Source organism: Zootoca vivipara, chromosome 5, assembly GCF_963506605.1.
Source record: "Zootoca vivipara chromosome 5, rZooViv1.1, whole genome shotgun sequence".
In the NCBI taxonomy this organism is placed as follows: Eukaryota; Metazoa; Chordata; class Lepidosauria; order Squamata; family Lacertidae; genus Zootoca; species Zootoca vivipara.
In genome coordinates, this window is record NC_083280.1 from 23,666,864 (window position 1) to 23,692,888 (window position 26,025).

General features: G+C 43.0%; 1 protein-coding gene across 1 annotated transcript; it reads right to left on the minus strand.

The window, feature by feature from the left end:
- Positions 1 to 4,999: 4,999 nt before the first annotated feature.
- On the minus strand, positions 5,000 to 10,460 carry SUCNR1 (succinate receptor 1). The gene is made up of 2 exons (XM_035133579.2): positions 10,405 to 10,460; positions 5,000 to 7,445 (listed from the first exon to the last, which is right to left on the minus strand). Exons 1-2 carry the CDS (start codon positions 10,405 to 10,407, stop codon positions 6,492 to 6,494), a joined length of 957 nt encoding a protein of 318 aa, XP_034989470.1. The 5' UTR covers positions 10,408 to 10,460; the 3' UTR covers positions 5,000 to 6,491.
- Positions 10,461 to 26,025: the final 15,565 nt, after the last annotated feature.

The window sequence follows — 26,025 nt, forward strand, 5'->3', positions numbered from 1 at the left end:
GGGAGAAGCCGTTCTATCAGACTGCCTCAGTGAGAGAGATAGGAAGTAAGGACTCATTTCATCAGCTTTGCCCCAAACCCAGTTCCTTCAGGCACCTCTTACCCTGGAAAAGTGCCAGCTGGTCATTATAGGAACAAATGTTTAAGAAGTTGGTGCTTGAGTTGCATTTTACCCCCTTCCCCTCCTGTGCCTTTAGCGTTGCAGTTCCCAAAGTGGTTTCACAATCAATCCCTCTTCCTAGGGAACTGGGAAATTGTAACTCTGTGAGGGAATTAGGGGTCTCCTAACCCTCTCAGCACCCTTAGCAAACTACAGCTCCCAGGACCCCTTGGTAGACTGGTTAAAGTGATAGCAAAGTGCTTTAAATGTATGGTGTGAATTTAGCCATAGTTAGGATTGTTGACCATGGTTAGGATGGGCAAAGGTGAAAGAGAGAAAATGCTTGCCAGATGTAATTGCACAAACTTAAAGCTTAAGTAACACCATGTAAAGAGTAACTTTAGCATAACTCCATAAAGAAACCCTTATTCCATGCAAGTTCTTATGTCGGACACTACATTGGACAAGATATAGCCAAGTTATTGGTATCATTTACAGGTTGGTACAGTAGCAAAGAGTCTCTGAATCCTCAGGATTTTTGGCTGGCTGAAAAACAAGAGTTTTGTTACATTATATCATGTTGTGTTTAAAGTTTTCTGTCAGGAATAGGATGTTAAAATTGTGCAAGATAAACAGAACTCTGAAGTAAAAGGTAATTTCAAGTTAATGATGGTGATCTTTAGAAAGAATCTCTCTAGTGTGATATACCTTCTGTGTGAGCAAACTGGTTTTCCTTCACCTCGTCGTGAGACCTGAATGTTATATAAGCCGGTTTCTCAGAAGAATGGCTGCAAGCTGGCGGATTTATTTATTTTCCCCACACTAGGGAGTCCTTGGCACTGAAGATAAACAAGCACATCACCAAGACAGATTTGCTCAATTGAGATACATTTCCATGTGGCTATTGAACAGTTTAATTTCATGCAAGTCAGGAAATGGGGAGAGACAAGGCCCAGGTTCTAGGATTTGGAAGAAATATAATCTCTGTTTCTTTGCCACAGTGTGGTGTCAGGAATCACACTCCTTGCTCATCAAATTTATAGTTCAAAGTCAAATGGTTGTGGACGGGAAACCCACAAAAGGTTCTAAGTTGAATATCCATTAACAAAACAAAAAAAATCTGAATTAATTTGCCGCAATCTGGGGAGCCAAAAGAGGAAGAGACAAGATGGTGGTGAGAGAGGCTACTTTGTTTTGAGCACTGAGGTTTGTCTTTAGTCTTACTAGTTTGAAATTGTTCTTGTTGTTTTGAAACATTAAGTATTGCAGTTTACTCAGCGCTAGTGCTAACTGTTACATATAGACAATGAGCACATTTGCCTTATTTCCTATTTTGTGGATTCAAAGGCTTTTCCTTTTTTCGGTGTTAATTGCAAACTGCAAGTTACTGGCTAAAAACTGCAAGCCAGCAGTGTGGACACTTGAGGTCTTTTGGGAGTTTGAGTTTTGAAAATGACATAATTTGAGGGTTGGAGACCACCAAGACCAGGGAGGGCTGATTTAAAAGCTCACCTCTATTTCAAAACTGGCTTAATTGTGACTCATACCCTTTTGCCCTTTTTGGAAATGTAAGAATGTCGTGTGGTTACTCGGTGGTGAAATAAAGGGACTTCCTACATCTTCAGGGCCATTTTCACTTTTACTTCATATACTCCAGGGTTCAGAACAGTGTTGGCAAAACCTTTTCAGCCCAAGGATTGCATTCCCTTCTGGACAACCTTCTAAGGACCATATACCATGGTGGGTGGGGCCAGAGGCAAAAGTGAGTGGGGCAACTGATGCAAATCTTACCTTTATAGAGTAGATTAGTTTCACACACACACACACACAGCCCACTCTGTTTTGCATCCAGACAAGCAAGAGACATTACCAGAGTTCAATAACACATTCCAGCCAGGCAAAGATATTTGAGGTGCAAGCAGGACCAATGACGTGCGTATCCTTGGGAGAGTTATACTGCGAAGCAGAGAGGTCTGAGGGCCACATTTGGACCCCGTTGCCAGAAGGCCCCCACCCTGATTTAGACTACGCACTGAACATAGGTTCTGCAGGTCTGAGCTTTGAAACCCTGATTGGCATAAATACCATTAAGTCTTGCCTTTACTTCATGTCTCCTCCATTCTTTGCTCAACAAATTCATTTTATATCTGAACTCATCATCCCAGCACCCCAGTAACCGAGTTCAGACAGTTTCATAACCTGCTGATTTACAAGTAAAACCTGTGATGGATCGATAAGTCATTTCACTCTACTTTTTACTGCATCATCCAAAAAAGAAGATAATAACAATAAAACTGAACCAGGTTCCTAATTCTGGCACAAGCCAATGTAGTTGTCCATAAAGGAAGGAAGAGTGCTTACATTTGTCTGCCTTATTTCTGCCCATTACCATCATGTAAATTGTCTTTGCTTTCAAAGATAGCTGCAAGTGTTCTGAAAAACAGGAGTCTCAAATATTCACGACAACGTATTTGTACAAGGATTCATGCTGTTAAGTTTCTAATCTTTGCAGATGAAAGAGCCTAGAACAACAACTCCCCCCCCCCCCCCCGAATTAATGTAGAGGAGCATGACTTGAATTAAGTACAGAAATGATTTCATAAATTTAACAACAGCATATATATATGAGCAGTCTGGCAAAAGTGAAATTCTTTTGACTAAAGAATGACTCTTCCTTGAGGCAGGAAGAGAATTAAAGACTCAAGAAATGATGGGCTCTTTTTTTCCAACTGGAACTAGTTCTGGTGCATCTTGGGTGGGCGTCATTGCCATTCTAAGAGAACGAGGGAGGTGTTCATGGTGAGTTCCAGCACCTCTTTTTCTAGAAAAAATAGTACTGATGAATTACTTAATTAGTAATGTGACAGGTGCTGGAGTACAAACCTCCCTCCTGTGGTCTAGAAGCGCCTATATTTTAACCCCACTGCAGTCAGATTTAGGAGAGAAGAAAATATTCTGTATATTTTCTGCCAAGCTGCTGATATGAAGGGAGGCATTCTCGGGACTCTGGTGCATTTTGTATGAACTCTGCCAAAAATTAAGCATGGGTGTTGCTCCTCGTTGTCCTATGGCTGTGCCTCTTAAAGATGGCAGCTTAGCTACAGGTGGACTTCCCAAGCTTGCTTGCATGCCCAAAGCACAAGCGTTTATTTTTCTCTGTTCTGGACTTGTGTCTTTCATTTATTCATTGCTCTGACCCTTTAGGGACTTTCAGGCTTTTCTTTTAGCTCATTATTTGATTTCAGTATGTTGTTAATTCTCAGGTGCTGCCTGGTGACTACCACAACATTATTGCTTGCCGAGATCTCCTAGGCCATCTTTACCATCTGTTGTATTCTGCTTCCTTCTTTAGAAAATAGTTACTGGTCCTATTGCGATATGTACATCAAACAGAAAATGCTGTGGTGGCAACACCACCCATTTACTTTCAGGCAAACATTACCAGGGATGGCTTAATCACCCAAGTTCCTTTTTTCTTTTACTTGGAAACCACCACACTTCTTTCAAATCCACTCCAGCACCACCACCCCCAAGTTGAGGACATTGTGCAGAAACATAGAAAGCTGCCTTATACTGTGTTGGGCCATTGGTTCTTCTACTACAGACTTCCCCACACTGACTTGCAGCAGCTCTTCAGGATTTCAGACACCTCTCCCAGTCCTGCCTGGATCCTTTGACAAATCAAAGGCTTTATCACTGAGCACAATCTTCCCCCTATGATGGGATGTGGGAAACACACTGATGATCATGTGGCAAATATCTTGGCCCACTGGCTTATTGATGTCTGGAATAGCAAAGATAATTGGCCGACAAAAAGAATAAGTTGGGTGAAGATTAAAAATCGAAACATCCTGCTGCTGGAATATTGTGAAGAGATAACTGTGCAAACCACCAAGTAAAATAAAACAATAGACATAGATGCTTAAATATAATGATGTATCCCAATGGATGTCTGCTCCAGAAACTAGTGTGACAACCAACTAGGCAACGTAATCACTACATGCATGCAGTAAGTGAAGTTAACTCTATTCAAAGGAACAGGATCTGCTTAGGAATGCCATGCCTAATGAGCACAGCAATTCATTCTTCTTCAGTAGGTCTTTTCCCTATGTGGCATTTGCGGATACTGAAGGCCTTCCCACAGCTGCCTAAGTCTCCTCTTCAGGTCTTTCCCAAGCAATCTGAGACTACGCCGGCATGTCTGCCTCTACTCCTCCTGCTTCATTCCTCTCCTGGTCCTGGTTCGTCACAGCAGCAGGAGGAGGGGCTGTGTTTCTTCACCAGATTGACTCATCTCTGCCTCTTGGCCTCCCTCCTCTCCTGCTTTCACTTCTGATTCTGGACTTCTCTCTGCCATGGACTCCCCCCTGCTCACTAAACCCTGATACCTCTTCAACTTCCAACACCTCCTCCTCCCTGTCTTCTCTCGCTTCTCTTTCTGACCACTCATCATCGTCCCACCACCTGGCTCTGAGCCTTCTTCCCTTGAGGGTTCCTCAGCTGGTTCCAGCATCCCTCTGCATCCAACCAACAAAAGTAAAATTTGAATTTGTTACTCAGTTTTGCCACTGGCCCACCCACCACTGGCATGTGCCCCCCATAAGATTGTTCTGATGGGAATGTGGCCCACAGGATGAAAAAGCTTCCTTACTCCTGCAGTATAACCTAAACTTCACAGGCCAAGGGTAGCTGACAGACTGGATGTATGGACAAGTTTTGTCTTCTGGTTTTTAATTTCTCTCTCCTCTGGTGCTTTAATTCACTTTTACTTGAAACTGGTTATTGCTACATAGGATATTGAAGGTCTGGATGATACAGAAAATGAAGCCTCAGCTTTTCAAGGCTCAGATGGCTTGATAGAAGGCTTTGTGATGGGGGCAAAGAACGCCAGGTTCGTGTATTAGGAGTAGAAGCAAGCTAGTTCTCAACAGTGTTTATTTAAGAAATCTCTACACTTAAAAGCCCCAAAGGCAGCATACAAAATCAATAAATAAAATAGCCCATTTCATACATGCAGGCCACACTCTCAAGCATTCAAGTACAGGGTGGGGAAGGGCACGTCTGCAAAGATGCCCCACAACAAAGGTGCCCCACCCTATATGTGTTCATTGAACATGTGGGTAGCAGCTGCAAGATATATAAAAACAGGTCATATAAAATACCAGCAATATATACAAACAAAGGGAGCTGACTCACAATAACAATCATGAATACCATTTACAATTGGGAAGATGGAATTGGCCTGGCGTCTAAAAGATAGCAATGATGACATAAGGCAAACATTTACACAGAGCTCCGTAATTGCAGTGGCCACCAATGAAAATTCTGCTCGACAGAACCCACTTGCCTAACCTCCCAAAGGTCTGTTGTGCACAGATCTCCGTTGATGGTCAAGTTGCATGGGAGACCACAGTCTTATAAGATGCCAGGTTGTTTCATTATCCAGGTCTTCCCCTATATAAAGCTTTAAACATTGAAACCAGTCAACAGCCTGGCGACTTCATCCTGCATCAATTGAAGTTTCTAGGCACTTTCCAGATCCACCTGTATCCAGATAGCCACATTCCTAGTGGAGATGTCAGGAGCCAGGCTAGCTTGGCCGCGTGATGTCATAGAATCATAGAATTGTAGAGTTGGAAGGGTCCCTGAGGATCATCGAGTCCAACTGCCTGTGATGCAGGAATATGCAGCTGCCCCCTATGGGGATTGAACCTGCAACCCTAGTGTTATCATCACCATGCTCTAACCAACTGAGCTATCCAGGCAGGGGCAGGGGCAGTGGTGTGGGGCTTCATTACTCTTCTCAGTTTAATCTGAGTGCAGCTTTGCACAGGCACTTGGACTCAAGTGCTTTAAGGGGGATTTGTTGTTGTTTAGTCGTTTCCGACTCTTCGTGACCCCATGGACCAGAGCACGCCAGGCACTCCTGTCTTCCACTGCCTCCCGCAGTTTGGTCAAACTCATGCTGGTAGCTTTGAGAACACTGTCCAACCATCTCGTCCTCTGTCGTCCCCTTCTCCTAGTGCCCTCCATCTTTCCCAACATCAGGGTCTTTTCCAGGGAGTCTTCTCATCTCATGAGGTGGCCAAAGTATTGGAACCTCAGCTTCACGATCTGTCCTTCCAGTGAGCACTCAGGGCTGATTTCCTTCAGAATGGATAGGTTTGATCTTCTTGCAGTCCATGGGACTCTCAAGAGTCTCTTCCAGCACCATAATTCAAAAGCATCAATTCTTCAGTGATCAGCCTTCTTTATGGTCCAGCTCTCACTTCCATACATAGACTGTGGCATAGCATCCGAATCCCAAGCAGTCATAAAATGTTGTGCACCAACGAGCCAAAGCTCTTCAGCCTTCCACTCAGTTCCCATCAGTCCAAGAAGTGCATTTAACATCATTTGTACCAAGGCGTGACCCTTTTAAAGAGATACCTTGCGTTACTCACCAGCATCTCCCTAAAGTGATCCCCCATTAAGAAGTAAAAGATGGGGTTAATTACACTGTTCAAAAAGGCAATGGGCCTTGTAACAGTATAAATCATACTGATAAGGTCCTTGCCGCACGAGGGACGCTTCCAAGACTGCATCCGGGAGGCGATCCTAACATTGCGCATGATGTGATAGGGAATAAAGAGCAGAGAAAAGATGGCCACAGCCATGACAATCAAGGTGAGAGGTTTCTCTAGAGTCAGGGCAGCAGTGAGCTCTGCGCTGCGGCTTTTGATGAAGGCATGTGTTTTCCTGTAAAAATAGCACATGGCGCACAATGGGATTATGAATCCAGTGACTGTCAATATCATACTATAGATTAGGCTGTCTTTTGCAACTCCTGAGCTTGCATAATCCATGCATAGGCTGTCGCTGCTATTATTTTTCTGGCCATTGAGGAAAGTAAACATGGGCGTCAGTTTCAATGTAACCACGACCCATATGGCGATTGATAAAACAATAGCTGTGCTTTTCTTCTGCAGAAAGTGATTTCTGAAGGGATACTTCATGAGCAGGTATCTGTCCATGCTGATAACAGTAAGGAAGAGGATGCTTGTATATAAGTTGACATGCAGGAGAAACCTGTTGGCTTGACACCAGTATTTCCCATAGGACCAATTCCCTTGAGAGTAACTTGACACCAGCAATGGGAGTGTGCAAAGGAATGAAAAATCCGACAGCGACAAATTGAACAGGTAGATGTTGCCACTTCTCCAGGTTTTGAGGCAGAAGATGTACCCAAAAACAACAATGCTGTTGCCAATGATGCCAAATATGAACTCCAACGTGTACATGGTGGAAAGGTAATATCTTTCCAGGGATTTCTCTCTATCCCAGCATTCTCTGATGTCGCCTCCATCCTGGAAATGTAAAACAAATGTCAGTTATTATTATTTTAAACAGGCATTTACTTATTGCTTAGCTTACACAGCCAACGTGATTATTGCCTTGTCATATTCCTGCACTTTCAGTCATGCCAAATGTTAGATAAACACTTCAAGTTTATGCAGTCCTTCTTCTTGCATAAAACAAAATTCATTGCAAAACTCTTCTCAAGAAAACATGAGGCATGGCCATCTCTTCTATTTGTCGACAAGGTGGGGACAATGAATTTGAATCTGATTATCTTTGTATTTTCTTTGGTGTGTGTTTTAACAGGAGAGAGAGACCTTTTTTTAAAGGGGTGGATGGGAGATCACTTTCTTAATGATCTTCAGTTTCTATGCTTCTTTCTTAAGAGTCTCTGGGATCTGACATACTGCGTGCTATAGCAGTCTTTCAGCAGGCACCAAGGAGAGAGGAGACCTCCAGCAAGATTGTCCTGCTTTTGCTGCTTCTGCTGCCACTGCCACCAGACCAGAAGGTGGAAGGGAAGGGCAGGCTAGGAGGCTGAAGAAGTCCCTCTCTAGCTTCACTTATTATCTGAGACGCACTAGATTTAGGATGGTGTGGGTGGTCCCCTCGCATGGGGCGTCATGCTGAGGGGCCACAAAATAGAGAAGAACCATAATTAAGAAGATCCATTTGGGGCCACCAAATTTTGGGCTCACACAGGATGTCATCCTGGAACGAAGGAGTACCAAAGTCAATCCCTGATCTGAGTTGCTGCCCCTGCGCCTGCTTCAGATTGAAGCCATACATGAGAAATCACCAATTTTCATATTCTGAACCAAGAAACTGTGACCTTGATTTCCTTGCTCGCCAGAAACCCTATAGCTTTGAGGAAATCCTTGGAAGGGGGTTTGTTTTGTTTGTATCAAGCATGGCCTAATCTAACTGAGTCTGGAAAGAACCCTCCTCTGTCCTGTCTTAGGACCAAATTTGATGTGCCACCTGTCATTTAGTTTGACGTTGCATATATGATTTTGTGAAATAAATGTAGGAAGGTACAGGAAGGCAGTGAGCCAAATTAGGTCCATGTAGGGGGAGGGGACTTTAACCCTTTGACCCCTCCATGCCTACTATTTCCAATGAGAAGAACACTTTCATGGTGACTGTTGGAGTTTTCTTCCCATTACAAAGAGCATGTGCAGGGGATGGAGAGGTGGAAATTCAGTGGGGGGTGGGGGTGGGGGGGTTGGTTTCCAATTCAGTTTACATTTAAAGGCAAATCAAATTTTACTTTCAAAAACAACATGAAACCCAAAATACAGTAATCCTTCAAAAACCCATTTATTAGGGGAACTTGTTCATAAAATTCATATATTTGTGAATATAAAATACAAAATGCAATGTATATGGGAAAATTGCTTGCAAAAATTAGTCAAAACAGCATACAAAACTTAAAAAAATACAAAAATGTGGATGAATTTTCACAGGATTTTTTTAAAAGAAAATGCAAATTGCTGCAGAACAAGGGGTTCTTGTGCAAAGAAATTGCTGCAAACAATTTAATAAATAAGGTGCTACTGAAGGAATTTTTTTATTTTAATTTAATAAAAAAAACAAAAGAAATTAACTCAAAGACTGAAATACAATTTAAAACTCAATGTGTTGTATCCAACATTAATCAGACTCAGAGTAGAATCACTGAAATAAACAGACACATTCATTGATTCAGTAAGTTTACTATGACTACCGGTAATTCCGGATATTAAATTCGCACACTGATTTCAGTGGGAACTTGTGCAGCTAGCTTACTCTGAATCCAACTCAACATCTGCACATTGAGAAGTTTTTTTTTTTTTTTTCAGAGCCTAAAATATCTGCATTAAGTGAATTTGACTAGTGGGCCAAACAGTGTCTTCTGAAAATTGGGTTCTTAGACAGGTATCTCACAACTTACTTGCATTTAACTTGTGCACATTTGGCTTTATGCTCTTGGCAAAATAATAATAATAATAATAATAATAATAATAATAATAATAATAATTTAAAAGAGGGTGGAAAGGGAGAAAGAAAGAAAAAACATTGCCAACCCCACCTGTCATTGCACCCAATGTGTTTTAACTGTATACAATTTTGGCTTTAGGCTCTATCCCTGGAATGTAACCCCAGCGTAAGTTGGAAGTCGCCTGTACATCAAAAGAATGACTAGAAAGAAATTTGTAATTTAAAGAACTGCATATGTATTACACACACACACACACACACACACACACACACACACACACCTGCCCCAGTCAAGAGATTGCTAAAAGGCTTTTTCTCTTGTGCCTGTACCTGTGAATAAACTGCACCTAGCTGTAGACAGGCTTCTATGACTGGTCTGTGTTGGAGGAGATCCTTGCAATGTCAGTCAAGAAGTTATTTGTGCATCACCAAATTGCTAGATCTGATGTCTCCCAGGTGATATTTGAGCAACACCAGTACAAATCCACCCCATGCAGAAAACTAGTCCTGTGCACAGATATTATTCATTCTGTTGATGTACAACTGTGAAAAGAATTGGGTGTGTAGTCTTGCAGTCAGTTTATCTCCTAGGTTAATTTTTTCCCCTGTACACAACACGGATGGAAATGCTACCGCAAGCACAAGGTTTAACTAGAATACATTTTTTTTGTAATGGATGTTTGCAAGCAATGTTAATATCCATTACAAAACAATATAGCAAATATTCAGCAATTTCCTTATTAAGAACAATATAAGCAATAATATCACTTTGATCACTTAGGTTTTATAAAGTAGCCTGCAAAAACCAACATAAAGCTTGTAATATCCAGGATGAAATTCAAAGACAGGGATTGACACCTTTACTAATTTTGTTAACTTGTCTACATATATTCAGTCATAATTACAAGGTATACAAAGCAATCTGCAAAAATTCTGTATAACAAACTGAAGGATATCCAGCCATTTTCCCCTTTGCTTACTACTTACCATTCTGTAGAATGGGTATTGTCTCTTTCTAGGCTCTTAGTTGAACATGATCTCTCTGCTGAAAGGTTCAAGTGAAGTAGAAGGTAGCTCAACATAGCCATGCCTCATTTACATAATATTTAGCACATGGTTAATGATTCAAGGATTCCGGAAACTCGTTTGACTGAGAAAGATGTGCAGGCAGTTCCACTGGAATAGAAGGTATTGCAAAATCCATTCTGAGTCGACTGGTGAAATAATGGAAATATTATCCCTTCTAATGCCCTGCTGAAATCTTCCTGGTTCCTTTTCTTTAGACAGCATGTGCTGAGGGGTCCTGTTCTTTAAAAAGGAAACTAAAACCAATATTTGAATTCAACAGATGTATGCTGCTGCTTTCAAAATGCCTAAGGGCGGTGTGTGTGTGTGTGTGTGTGTGTGTGTGTGTGTGTGTGTGATTTTTGCGATGAGTCATAAGATGAAGTGCAACTTACTCAAATGCTACTTGCTAACCACATCTTGCTACATCTCAAGTACAGTACCTGGATTTAAGCCTATTTAAAGCCCAGTTAACAGAGTAAAAATCTAGCAAACCTCAATACTTTAGCTTGCCATGATTGTGTATCAGTTTCTTTAAGAAGTTGTTGTTGTTTAGTCGTTTAGTCGTGTCCGACTCTTCGTGACCCCATGGACCATAGCACGCCAGGCACTCCTGTCTTGCACTGCCTCCTGCAGTTTGGTCAAACTCATGTTCGTAGCTTCGAGAACACTGTCCAACCATCTTGTCCTCTGATGTCCCCTTCTCCTAGTGCCCTCAATCTTTCCCAACATCAGGGTCTTTTCCAAGGATTCTTCTCTTCTCATGAGGTGGCCAAAGTATTGGAGCCTCAGCTTCACGATCTGTCCTTCCAGGGAGCACTCAGGGCTGATTTCCTTAAGAATGGATAGGTTTGATCTTCTTGCAGTCCATGGGACTCTCAAGAGTCTCCTCCAGCACCACAATTCAAAAGCATCAATTCTTCGGCGATCAGCCTTCTTTATGGTCCAGCTCTCACTTCCATACATCACTACTGGGAAAACCATAGCTTTAACCTTTAAGAAGTTAGCTTGGGTTTATTTTTCAGATCAAGAGCGTGTGCAGTGTTTTTCTGTGATTATAAACAAGGATAGTTCCTTTTCACTTTACAATCATACTCATTACTAATATTCCTCTATAAGTCTCTCTATGTTAAGAGCATTTTAGAACCAGCATTATGTAAGTTTGTTGCATTTTACTATTGTAAGTGTCCATTGACACGCCCTAAGACAATTAATTGTTCCTAGCCCTTTAAGAAATGGAGCTCCTCTCAGTATATAAGCCAAAAATCAGAAACACCCTCAAACAGTCTGAACAATGGTGTCACAACATCACAACTAGGAGAGCTTTTACAGCCGTTTACTTAATCTTTTCCTAAGAGCAATGATATTCATTAGTTGAATTGTCCCATAGGTTAGTGCTATTTTTCAGAGTTTACAGCTCCTGTTTAGTTTTTGATTATAAGGAAACCTCAGCCCCTAAACATTTTCCTTCTGAGGAAACAGATAGAGATTTTCCAGTGAAATGAGTCACTTAGCCGGCACCTCGTCAAGGTTTACTTTATTTGGAGGTTATTTTGAGTAATTCATGTCTTTTCTATATCAAAGTTTCTTTGGGGAAATTTAAACCTCTTTTGTTTCTTTGAGTAAGCATTAGTTGAGTTTTAGTATTTTTCACTCTATCAATATCTCGTTTCAGGGATTTATCACGGCATAGTTTTGTTTTCGTTTTTGCGTTGATTGTGTATCAAGCTCAGGCTTGACTTGCCTGTCTGCTTAATCACACTTGTTGTTGAATCTCTCCAGCAGATTAGATTAGCCTCATTTATTGCACTTCCTCATAGCTTCTCTGTACCAGTGCTCCTTCTATCCTCTCTGACCTCACCAAACAGCATAATCAAAACAGGACACAGCTGTACTATATAGCATTGGGGTAGCATGGGCTAATGTATGCATGAATGATCAGCCTTTGATGTTCATGCGCAGAGCTTTTTTTAAAAAAAACAGATTACCCCACAATAGACCCCCCCTCCCCCCTGGCAGCCTGAGCAGAAGCACTCTCACATTCTAACTCATCAATTCTACCATCTTTTGCTGAATGCTTCTAGGGACCCTTTCCTATGCATGTGCTTTACATGCAGAAGCATCCAGATTTAGTCCATGCTGAATCTCACTGGAGTCCTCTATTTGAAAGCCCTGGAGTTTCACTGCCAGCCAGTGTTTGCAATACAGGTTCTGCCTCTTACATAGGGTCCTTCATCAACTTTCCACCCCCTTCACCTGCATGTTCATGCCTCTTTAACCCTGCATAGAGGACCACACTCCACTGGTGGAGTGGGAATCATCACAACACATCAACTTCCTGTGCCCAGAAGTGGCTGGCGCAGTGGGATGGTGCTGTCACAGCCCTCCCGTGATGCTGTCTCTTACTAGGATGAGCCATGGCAAGGCAACCTGAGGTTGCGGGGGCGCATGTGTATGGGTTCACCAGCAGAGCAACCCCCCCCCTGCTCCTGCTAGCATGCCTGCACAGCCCCAATCTCACTGCCGCCCTGAACCGCCTGCCACTCCTGCCCTTGTCAATGGACAGGGTGACTGATCCCATATCGCATGGGGATGCCATAACTCCTTCCCTTCTCAGTGTTGGCCCAGATTTAAGTGGGGAGGTGACTCCAGACGAAAGAGACCTCCGTGGATGCTTGTGTCAGAGATGGGGGAACTTGGAACGTCCCTGATATTGAGTGCAGCTCATGGCCAATGACCAGGAAGAATGACCTGGATTAAGGGATTAAAGTAGACTCCCAATTGTTCCTTGGTAAGCAGGACTTGCTGACAATCAGGTGACAGCAAGCCCTTTAAGGTTACCAGATTTTTCCCCCCAATGAATCCGGGGGACAGTTTTCAACTTCCTACTAAATAGATGGATTTTGTCAGGGGACTGATCTGTAAATCCGGGGACTGTCCCCAGGAAACGGGGACATCTGGTAGGGGATCAACCACACAAGGATGCTCCAATTGGTCTTACTGCTGGTGAAAGGTCTTGCTGTCAGTGATGATCAGCTTTGCTAATCTACGGAAGGAAAATGTTCCTTTACAGGCGTGGTTTGATTCTAAACTGTACCTGCGGTTGGGCAAAGCATAGCTCACAGCAAGCCCCTCTGAAGGAGCACATCAATGCCAATTGGCACACCTTCAAAGGGCTTGCTGTTCATTGCCAACGCTGAGCCCCTTTGAAGTTACAACTTGTCATCATGATGACATCAGATGATAGTGGGGAGTCCCAGCCATTGAACACAATGGTTCACGCAGAAGGCCTGGCTCTTTTAAAGCAGGGGACCTAACTGAATAGTTCTCAAGTGTTTTTGAGCCTTCTTGGTAGCGGGGCCCACCCTGTGGAATTCCCTCCCATCAGATGTCAAAGAGATGAGTAACTATATAACCTTTGGAAGACATCTGAATGCAGCCCTGTATACGGAAGCTTTTTAAGGTACAATGTTTTATCATATTTTTATATTCATTAGATTCTGCCCAGAGTGGCAACCTAGTCAAATGGGCTGATTACAAATAAGAAATTATTGTTATTATTTATTGAAAGAACAAAGGACTTCACGTACATTGTCTTGTTGCAGTTTGCACAACAATCCTGTAAGGTAGAGAAGCATTATCAATATCATATTGCATATGGGGGGGGGGTTTCTAACACGGAAAGTATGCCACCTAATAAGTTACATGAGTTTAAAGTAACATAATAACGACAATGGAAACGACAGTCCACTTCCTGATCTGTACCTGCGTGTAACAACAAAAACATTACATCACCTCTTAATTAACTAAATTAATGCACTGATCATGAATCCATGAGTTCCCATCACTTTACACTATGAATGTCACCAGCAGAGGTGCTATCCCTCAATTTTATATGATAGCAGAATATTTTTCATGTTGGCATATCATGCATATCACTTTACTGACCTGAGCTTGCTTTCGAGTCCCAGACATTTTCAGATCATTGCTTTTTGTGTTTAGCTTGTGTTCTGATGAAATATTATATAGGAGCTAGCCAAAGCTAAACACTCTTTAAGTCCTATTGATTTCCATGTTTGCTTAATTCTTCCACTGAAATTATTGGGACTTGAAAGTGCTTAGCTGTGCTCCCCTCGCCCCCCAAAAATGCTCATTAGGGCTCAATTTCACATAAGCGCACAAAAGCATCTTTGGTCGCACATTGGCAGGAAATTTCCAGCCACATATCAACTAGCACTCTGCAGGTACTCCATAACTTTTTTTATTGGAATAAAGAGACAAGAAAATGGTAAAAAAGATAATTTTGATTTCCCCGTGGAGCATACTATGGCCCTTGTATTTGTACTTAGAGCACCCTGTAGCACTTCCTTTGTACAGAAGGCGTAGCAGATGCATTCACAGAGCAATAATGGCTTTTATTGTCCATTATCAGAAAGCAAAACGCATAAAGCATTCACAACACTGTGTCTACTGGCCCAGAACCTAAACAGATGCTTTGAGATTGCTGCTGACAGGACTGAGTACATAGAGCTGCGTCAACACAAAATTACATCACGTAATTGACACATTCAGTGGCTTAGTTCTCACATATCACTAAACCATGGCTTATTAAACTATGGTTTATTTAACCATGGCTTAGCATTATGTGTGAAGCCAGCCCAGCAGCTTTAACTATGATTATTAAACATCTTTAAAGGTTGCTCATTGGCCAAAGTTTCTAGTTAGTTTATAAACTTGTTGTTTATGGAATTTGCATCCTACATCTCCTTAAGGATCACAGGATGGCAAACACATCAATAATGAAATTACACACACACACACATATATATACACAGGTTAAACGTCCTAAAAACAGTTGCAGTTAGAAACCAGTGGTCTCAAGGATTCCAGGAACAGTGTCTTTCAGTTATCAAATGCTACAGAGTGAAGATTGGCAAAGACTTTTAGGTTGCTGTGATCTTGTGCAATTTCATGCCTCGGTCCCCCTGCCCCTCAAGTGCTTTTTTATGGGGGAAAATTTGCACCATGAAATCATGTGCATCCAAAAAGCCGCTGTTCTTTTGTAGTAAAAGATTGGGATGTCCCAGTTTTTCCATGGTACTTGTGGGGTATTCTTGTCCGAGCATATCTGAAGGGGGATTTCTGGATCACAGCCTTTATAAGTTAAGAAATTATATTGCAGAACTGAAAAAGAAGGAAAGAAACACTAAAATAAAAAATAATAGAAAAAAAGAAATGAAAAATGTACTAATTTACTTTGGGGGAAACACTTGCTAATTACATTTAAAAATGCAGTTGGATGCTGTTATAAAATCATATTGGGGGGGTTGCAGGACACCATTATTAATGAACAGAGAGGGGTAACCACAGCTTGACAGCTACGGCTACCCAGAGTCCTTCGCACCACCATTTCGCCGCCACAGCTTGGCTCTCCTTCCCTCCAGAGACCCGCACCCCCTCCGCAGGGATTAACATATTCAAACACCTCCTAAAATCCAACATAAACTCTGCATTTCCCCTTCGCCTAAGGACAAGCATATGCAACCCTTGCCTAGACATCTGCATTTCCCCTTCGCCTAAGGACAAGCATATGCAACCCTCGCCTAGACAATTATCACAGACAATTATCATAAACTCCACCAAGTAACGCAGCCCATTTTTATACAGCCTTACCATTTTATACAAACCTTATACAAACTTGCTATGAACTTTTACCTTCTCGTGATTATATGCTTGCTTCTTGTGATTATATGTCTGCTGGCCTTATGTGCCTTAAATGTGAGAAACCCCTTATATCCCTTGAAAGGCGTCCCTCCCTATATGCCTAAGAACCTAACCACAACCTCAGTATTACTCTTGATTAACTAGACTAGTGTTCCTCTGTATTAGAAAATAGGTTTGTTAGTATCTCTTTGTATTAGAAAATCACTGTTTTATATTTTAGAACTGTATACGTCAGGATGTATTAGAAATGTTTTCCATACTTATTTTCTGTGCAACCCTTCTCTGACCCCAAGCCCCCCTGAAACCTCCCCATCACCGTCCCATACCCAACGAAGGAAGACACGGACAATAGAAAGATTAGCTTGACAACTTTATTCAAATTAAACATGCCATAGTCCATCTTTCCGCGGCCTCAAGGAAAACACCTGCCAAAATTACCTCATGGAAATCGTCAGGAAATCGCTCCACTCCTGCGCCCATCTCGAAGGATTGCCCACTTGTCAAAACAAAGGGGAGTACCATCAACGACAGGAGAAGAGAGATTGACATCTCTCCATCTGAAAGGAAAAGTCATCTCCGCACCCAGCTAATCCGATCTCCCACCCACCGCCCTTGTCTCCCCCTCCCTCGCAGTCCAGAGATTTCCATGCAGGAACAGGAGGGTATATAGGGGGTCCTTACCATTTCCCGGGGTTCCTTCCTTCTTTCCAGAGGCAGGGACCCTACAGCTGTAGCTTTGCATTCTGCAATAAAGGGATCAGTTTGTTTTTCCTGACAGCATCGTGTGGTCTCTGTCATTTTCCCGGCGGAGCTGAACTTAGTGCAAATTTTGGAGCTTCCGACCCGCGTCTGTCCTTCTTAAAAGGCAACGCATTTTGGGGTACATTTTTCATAACAATGCTTTTAGTTTGAAGACGACAGCAGATGAAATATATGTAAAGAGTTCATGTATTAATTTTGGTCGTCTTTCTTTCAAAGGTATCCTTTGAGTAAATACACATTTAAATTCAGAACCACATTCAGTTAATGGTTTGTTTTTCCTTTGAAGAATACTTTTAATGACTGAAATGGCATTGTGTGAAACAAATAATCCTGTGACAATAGCTATCCCCCATTATAGCATAATTAAGGTCATTAACAGGCCAAGCTATGTGGCCTTCAGTGAGGTTTTTCTTCTAACTTAATAGACCCGATTAATTCAGGAGATAATTTATCTAGCAGGGTAATTTTTCTTCTATTATACTCTTTTTGAAGACTGTTCATAAAGACCATGTGTTTAAAACTGATTATTGATTTTGAATTGCTAAGGAGAGCGAGCTAGTAACACATACTAATATTAAGGAGGAACATGGAAAATCTAGTTCTTTGATTCTATATTTATCTTAGTCAAGTTAATGTTATAAATTATTATGTCATCAAATTTCATCATTTTCACCATGACTGAAATATACTCTGAGTCGAGAGTATATTTCATGCTATTTATTCAGCTCGTAGTCATCAAGGAGAAGAAGAATGCCCTTTTCCCAAAACCATCTGCTTATATACATTATTTACACAATGGGCTTTGCGTGATTGGCTACTTCAGGGCTACACCTGTGGGCCAATCAGGTTGTGGATTGACTTCTGCCAGCAGCCTGATTGGCTGCTCCTGCAGGCCAATCAGGTTGCGGATTCACTTCTGCCAGCCGCCTGATTGGCTGCTCCTGCAGGCCAATCAGGTTGCAGATTCACTTCCACCTGGAGTTTGATTGGGTGGCTCCTGCGGACCAATCAGACTGCTGATTCTGGATCCTATTGTTCTATGATTCAGCTCAGTACATAACAATGCCATAGCGAGTTTGCTGGCAAATTGCTGGCAAATGATCTTAACGAGGATGAGATTTGGGAAATTCACCAGGGCTTTCTGATTTTCCAATACATGTTAGGAAACTCATTAACTTGATTTTATCCTGTATTTATTTTAATAGTCCTGAGATCCTATGAAGAAGGGTGGTATAGAAATCTAAAAAGAAATGACATGACATGAAATGAAATGAAATGAATGAATATTCTGAATACTGATAAACCAGCCATGGGAAATGTTCTTCTGAGGATGGAATTTGCTCATTTAATAAGGGGATCTGGGCCATTAAGTTCACCATGTTTACAATCCTGTTTGTGTCCAGGAACCCTGATATGGCAGATGTAAGAGAGAGGGCTTGCAGAGAGCAGCCCACTCTGCTTACTTCCACCAGCTGGGAGAGCAGCAGCCAGAGCAGCAAGTCTGGGAGGGAAAACCAGGAACAGGAAGTGGTAAAGACGGGTCCAGGGCTCTGCAGAGTCCCGGAGGCTCAGCTCCAGGTTGGTAGCAGGGGAGGAGCTAGCTTCAGCAGGGGCTGGAAAGGAGGGGGGAGGTAGATCCCACGGAGTAACCGTGGAGCCAGGAGGAGGGGCGTTAGGATACCCAGTCTTAAAATGGAGGGTCAGAGCCCGCGAGACGCCATTGCGGGCTTCTGCCCCATGCAGAGCAGACATGATTTGAGACATCTCACCACTGTATATAGCATGCACAATAAAACTCTGAAAATCCAGAGGAGGTGTGGAGTGCATACTCGGGAGTAGCCAACGCCCATCTGTGACAGCACCCATACCCCTGCCTACTTGTGTAGACACATGTCCTGCTCAAATTCGTCCCACAGTCCTATCTATCGTAGAAGCTCCAAAATGAACACAAAGCAGAGGTAAAATGGGAGATCAGCATCTAATACTATATGCAATTTGGTGGTGGTGGGGGGAAATTGCTTTAAATATATATCTGCTGTTACAACACTTTTGTGAATAATGCAAACAAATAGTCTCTGAACATATCTGCTGAAAAAAACAAATTAAAAAACAAGCAGGAGGCAAACAGCTGTTGGAAATGCTATTGGTCTAGCTGTTCTGCAGGCTGTTTAAATGAATTATGGGTTGCAGCTGTCATATTTAGTCTAGAAGGCACTCTTAGGTTTCTCCTAACTGGGTAATAAGGAGAGCAAGAAATGCAAGAGAGAGCCAGGGTGTGTAGAATTAAGTTAATGGCTTCAAACTGTTAAGGCTGTTCTTGCTGTGGAAGATGCCCGTGCGCTGAACACAAAGATAAAGATCTGTGCGCCGAATTGAAAAACTAAATAAAAATAAAACCGCTTATCTTGGGAACAGCGCTTTTAAAGCTCTCTAATAAATTTGATCTCAGTCTTCCAGGAAAATGCAGGTGCACCATTTACCCTTGTGTACAATACAGCTTTGGTGCTGCACAGAGCACAAGCCTAATTTAGGTGTTATTGTAACAACTTATTTAGGAGGGGTGCAGAGCACACAGGGACTGCTCCTGCCTCTCCATTCCTGCCAGTTGTTGTTGTTGTTGTTGTTTCTTGTACCCCACCCATCTGACTGGGTTGCTCCAGCTTCCAACAGAATATTTTAAAAAAAATGAAAGGCACAAATACAGGATGGGAGGCACCTGGCTTGAGAGTAGTACATGTGAAAAGGATCTAGGAGTCTTGGTAGACCACAAACTTGACATGAGTCAACTGTGTGGTGCAGCAGCTTAAAAAGCCAATGCAATTCTGGGCTGCATCAATAGGAGTATAGCACAGGGGTCCCCAAACTAAGGCCCGGGGGCCAGATGCAGCCCAATCGCCTTCTAAATCCGGCCCGCGGACAGTCTGGGAATCACCATGTTTTTACAGTAGAATGTGTCCTTTTATTTAAAATCCATCTCTGGACTATTTGTGGGGCATAGGAATTTGCTCATTCCCCCCCCCCAAATATAGTCCGGCCCCCCACAAGGTCTGAGGGACAGTGGACCGGCCCCCTGCTGAAAAAGTTTGCTGACCCCTGGTATAGCATCTAGATCAAGGGAAGTAATAAGACCACTGTATTCCGCTCTGGTCAGACCTCACCTGAATACTGTGTCCAATTCTGGGCACCACAGTTCAAGAAGGATACTGACAAGCTGGAACGTGTCCAGAAGACGGCAACCAAAATGGTCAAAGGCCTGGAAACGATGCCTTATGAGGAACGGCTTAGGGAGCTGGGTATGTTTAGCCTGGAGAAGAGAAGGTTAAGGGGTGATATGATAGCCATGTTCATATATATTAAAGGATGTCATATAGAGGAGGGAGAAAGGTTGTTTTCTGCTGCTCCAGAGAAGCGGACACGGAACAATGGATTCAAACTACAAGAAAGAAGATTCTACCTAAACATTAGGAAGAACTTCCTGATAGTAAGAGCTGTTCAGCAGTGGAATTTGCTGCCAAGGGGTGTGGTGGAGTCTCCTTCTTTGGAAGTCTTTAAGCCGAGGCTTGACAGGCATATGTCAAGAATGCTTTAATGGTGGATGGTGTTTCCTGCTTGGCAGGGGGTTGGACTGGATGGCCCTTGTGGTCTCTTCCAAATCTATGATTCTATAAGGAACACACAATACATCAAACTTTAAAAGCTTCCCGAAACAGGGCTGCCTTCAGTTGTCTACGTAATGTCGTATATTTGGCTATCTCTTTGACATCTGATGGAAGGGCTTTCCAGAAGCAGGGGCGGAGCTACCTGCCCAGGCATCAGGAGCATCACGGGGTGGGGCTAGCCGGCCCACGGGGGCGGGGCTAGCCGTCCGCACGGCAAGCGTGGGGAGGGGGTGTGCTGCTAGCCAGCCACGCGACGAGCATCCCTAGCCACCTGCCGTCGCCGTGGAGAATATGGGGGGGGCCACTAGCCGCCCGTAGCGGCATCGTCCCTAGCAGCCTGTCGCCCTTGCAGCAAGCACCCGGGGGTGCCGCCCTTGCATCAAACTTAGGGTGGGGTTGGGGTGGTGCGGCGATGTCACCTGCCCTCACAGCTGACACCCGGTGTGCACCACACACCCCGCACCCGCCTTCCTCCACCAGTGTCCAGAGGAAGGGCGCCACTACCGAGAAGGCCCTCTGCCTGGTTCCCTGTAACTTCACTTCTCACAATCAGGGAACTGCCAGGAGACTCTGGGAGCTGGCTCTTGGTGTCTGGGCTGAACGGTTGGGGTGGATATGTTCCTTCAAGTATACAGGGATGAAGCTGTTTAAAGGTCAACACCAACACTTGGAATTGTGCTTGGAAATTTACTGGGAGCCAATGTAGATCCTTTAGGACTGGTGTCATGTGGTCCCAGTGGTTGCTCCCAGTTACCATTTCTAGCTGTTGCATTCTGGATTAATTGCAGTTTCTGCATCACCTCAACGGTAGTGCCACGTAGAGCTCATTGCAGTAGTCCAAGTGGGAGATAACCAAAGCATGTATCACTTTGGCGAGACCAATGCGCAGGCAGGTAGGTTCTCAGCCAGCATACCAGATGGAGCTGGTAGACAGCCGCTCTAGACACAGTGTTGACCTCCATGGACTACTGGGAGTCCAAAATGACCCCAAAGGTTGTGCACCTGGTCCTTTAGGAGCCAGGAAGTCCCCCACACTTCCCCCCTGTCCCCCAGAAACAGTACTTCTGTCTTGTCATGCTTCACTCCACACCCAACCTTCCCAAGGAAGCTGAACGTGAAGCAACTTCTAAGCATGCTGAGTGCTCTTCAGATCTTCCCACTCGGTGGAGAAAAGTTAAAAACAACGTGGGTGGGGCCAGCACACACAGCGACATTGTGGGCAGAGCTGGTGCGCATTCCTTCACACATCTGTCACAGGTTTTTAAACTCAGAATGATGCAGGATTATGACTGGAATGATAGTATCAACCTGTGCGAGTCTGTTTGGTTGGAAAGAAAGCCACAATGAGTTTCAAGGGGATTACTCTCAGGTAAGTGGGGATAAGGTTTGCAATCTGGAAATACAGCAACCTGGAAATAGTTTCCACCCAACTGAAACCCGGGCTTGGTTTTCAGAATGTTGGGTGCGGCTGGGCAGTATGGAGATTTTTTGAAATACAGTGGTACCTCAGGTTACAAACACCTCGGGTTACAAACTCCGCTAAGCCGGAAGTAGTACCTCAGGATGAGAACAGAAATCGCGCGACGGCAGCTGGAGGCCCCATTAGCTAAAGTGGTACCTCAGGTTAAGAAAGCGTTACCTCAGGTTAAGAACGTCTTTAAAACAAATAAAATGTGGAAATGAGTAGAAGAAAACCAGCACACAAAACAATTTGGGTTTGTTTTTTAAAGGCATCCCAGAACATGATCAAGAAAGTTATTTCTTCAACACTTAGGATTATTTTTATTAGCTTTTTGTTTTCGTAATAGCCAGTCGGATGCCTATGGGAAACTTGTGAACGGGACACTCTCCACACAGCAGTTGATCTTCAGAGCCATTTTGCCTGAAAGTAGAAGGCAGGACATAGCCAGTGGCCGGCTGGTAGCTATGAGCCTTTAGAAGAAAATCAGATAGAAGTTTGCAGGGACATCCTTTTGCAAATGATATGGCCCTCTTGACACATAGGACCTTGACATGGTTTCCCCCTTTCTCTCAGAAACTGAAGCATACACCATACAATCTAACAATTACCACACGATCTAACAAAGGGTGTTAATGCCCTACTTCCAGTTCCATAGATATTAATTAAAGCAGCATTACCAGCCTCCTATAATTATACTCTGCTTCCAATAAGCCTCTCAGTACCCTACTTGGGTTTTTCCTGAAGCACAGTGAACTGCTGCATTGTTGTGGAAATGCCAGGTTTGTGCAACGGCAATTCCACTGAACATTGGGAAACGACGTTGTTGATGACAATGATTTCTGTCTTACCTTTTACTGCACAGTGATCTCAGGACTAGTTAAATAGTAAAGCAAGCATCCAATTAAATCACTAAGCCTGCAACCCAAACTCAATTTACCTGGGAAGAAGCTGCATTTAATTCAATGGGAGTTGAATTAAGTAGACGTGGTTAGAATTTTCAGCCTATAATCCCCAGCATCTGACTATAGAGAAGCTGATCTTGTGAGCATCAAACAGATGTGGTATACCTGTATTGCACTTCCAGACTGAGTATGTTGCACTACAACTCGGCTCAGATGCTCCCAGGGTATGATCTGAAGGCACGAGAGACCACCAACTTGCTGAAGCTGAGTCTGGTCAGTGCATGGATATGTGCAGAACTATGAAAATCCAGTGGAAAACAAATAAAAATAGTTGGTCAGGTATTGTTTCTCACTACCTGAACAAGCCTTTGTCCATGGAGTTTTCTTGGCAGGGATACTGGAGTGGCTTGCCAGTTCCTGCTCCATGTGGATCACGTTTATTCAAAACTCCCCACTATGACCTGTCCATCTTGGGTGGCCCTGCATGGCATAGCTCATAGCTTCTCTGAGTTATTCAAGCCCCTTCGCCACGACAAGGCAGTGAGCCATGAAGGAGTGTTCTCGAAACTACCAACATGAGTCTGACCAAACTGCGGGAGGCAGTGGAAGACAGGAGTGCTCTGGTCCATGGGGTCACGAAGAGTTGGACACGACTAAACGACTAAGCAACAACAACAACCTGAACAACCTGGCGTGCTGTGGTCCATGGGGTCACGAAGAGTCGGACACAACTAAACAACAACAACAACAACAACAACAACAACAAACGACTAAGCAACAACAGCAACCTGAACAAGTCATAATAAACCTTTGCAACCTCCTCCCTCCTTTTTCACTTGTCAAAGAAGGTGATCAGAAATGTTCACTTTCCATTTCAAACAAACCACAGTTGTCAGAAAAAAGCATTTTGTTCTGGCCTCAGAATATTTTGCTGATGAGGGAGGGAAACATAGAGTTCTTAGTATCAAGTAGTTAATAGTGTCTTTGATTTCATTTATTTGCCTCTCACCTTTTTATATAAAAGTTTTCTTATATAATCTTAATTGCTTGACAGTTTGACCCCAGTTATGTTTTTCTACATCTATCCATAGCCAAGTTGCCTTAACATTGTCAATCAGCACATCCCCAGGCACAATACCGGGGATTACAAAACCCGTAAAGGAAAGTTTTTGTGTCTCCTGAGTAACAACTGCAGGGTGGGGGGTGTTGTTGCCCAAAGCTTGTGTTAGATATTTGCAATTAAATATCACAGACAAAAATGAAAACCAACACACTGATCCTAGGCAATGCTACAGTTTTACAAAGGAGTACAGTAGAAACACTATGCTGAATTGTTTGAGTTTTATTATATAAAATGTGCAATGCTTTCATGATTTTTTCTGTTTATCTTGCTGACCTGGGGGCTGATAGACACATTTGGGGGGGGGCACTACCCACAAAATGACGTGGGTGGCGCTGTGGTCTAAAGCACAGAACCTAGGGCTTGCTGATCAGAAGGTCAGCGGTTCGAATCCCCGTGACGGAGTGAGCTCCCGTTGCTCAGTCCCTGCTCCTGCCAACCTAGCAGTTTGAAAGCACGTCAACGTGCAAGTAGATAAATAGGTACCGCTCCGGCGGGAAGGTAAACGCTGATTCCATACGCTGCTCTGGTTTGCCAGAAGCTGCTTAGTCATGAGCTGGCCACATGACCCAGAAGCTGTCTGCAGACAAACACTAGCTCCTTCCTTGGCCAGGAAAGCGAGATGAGCGCCGCAACCCCAGAGTTGTCCATGACTGGACTTAACGGTCAGGGGTTCCTGAACTCAATGGGATGACTGCAACCACAACATAAACATGGAACACAAAAGTTAGCAACCCTATTAATACAGACCTATCTGTGTTGAGACATTTTCCTATGATGCAAATTATTGTCCTTATGCCACTACCTAGGGGCGAGTATGTAGGGAAACAACATCAGTGAGTCTGCCTAAACATTTAGGGGAAAGGCAGGTAACCCAAAAAGGGATGGCTACTTATAGTGGCAGTCACAAGCTAAATTCCACATCTAAATTCCATTGGGGGTTGGACTGGATGGCCCTTGTGGTCTCTTCCAACTCTATGATTCTATTGATATTCTGAAGGTAGGCCTGATGGAAGCTTATTTGGGCATACAATTCAGCTTTCTTATAAAAAAAACCCATACACTTCATTTATCATAAATTTTCTTCTTATCATACATTATTTCTTACATTATATGAAGAATTTATTAAACGTTAGGAAGTGGCTAGTATCTTCATCTCTGTGTTCTTCTTCTGTTTCATTCTTAGACTCCTCCTTTGATCTGTCCCCAACAAGGAATTTTATAGACTGAAATACACTGGTTAGTTTATTAAGAACAGAAGTGACTTTCCACAACAACTTTGGAATGAAATTTTGTTTTTGGCAATCTCTTCTGTGGTGGAAATCCGGTCTTTAAAAAAGGATATGCCTATGTCAGACTTTTAAAATGTCACGCCTGGTGATTTTGTGCTTTGCGCATGTGCAGACCGCGCGTGACGCTTCTGCGCAGGCGCAGAACGCATGCATGGCGAAAATACTTCTGGGTTTGCCAACTTCATTTTTTAAAAAATAAAATAAAATTTTAATATATTTTTATTGGTTTTTATAACAGATACAGCAAAAAAACAAAAACAAAAAATACAGAAAATAAGAAAACATAAAAATGAAACAAAATAAAAAAAATTCCTTCAGTAGCCCCTTAAAGACCAACTAAGTTTTTATTTTGGTATGAGCTTTTATCTGAAGTGTGCATGCACACGAAAGCTCATACCAAAATAAAAACTTAGTTGGTCTTTAAGGTGCTACTGAAGGAATTTTTTTATTTTGTTTCGACTCAGACCAACACGGCTACCTACCTGTAAATAAAAATGAAAAACAGCCAAAAAAAGGGAAAAAAGAATTCTTTAACATTTCTCAGATACATTTCTTTCCCTGTCAACTTCCTCCTTCCCCCCCTCCACGTTTCTATTAATAACTAATATAGCGCTCTCTTCTT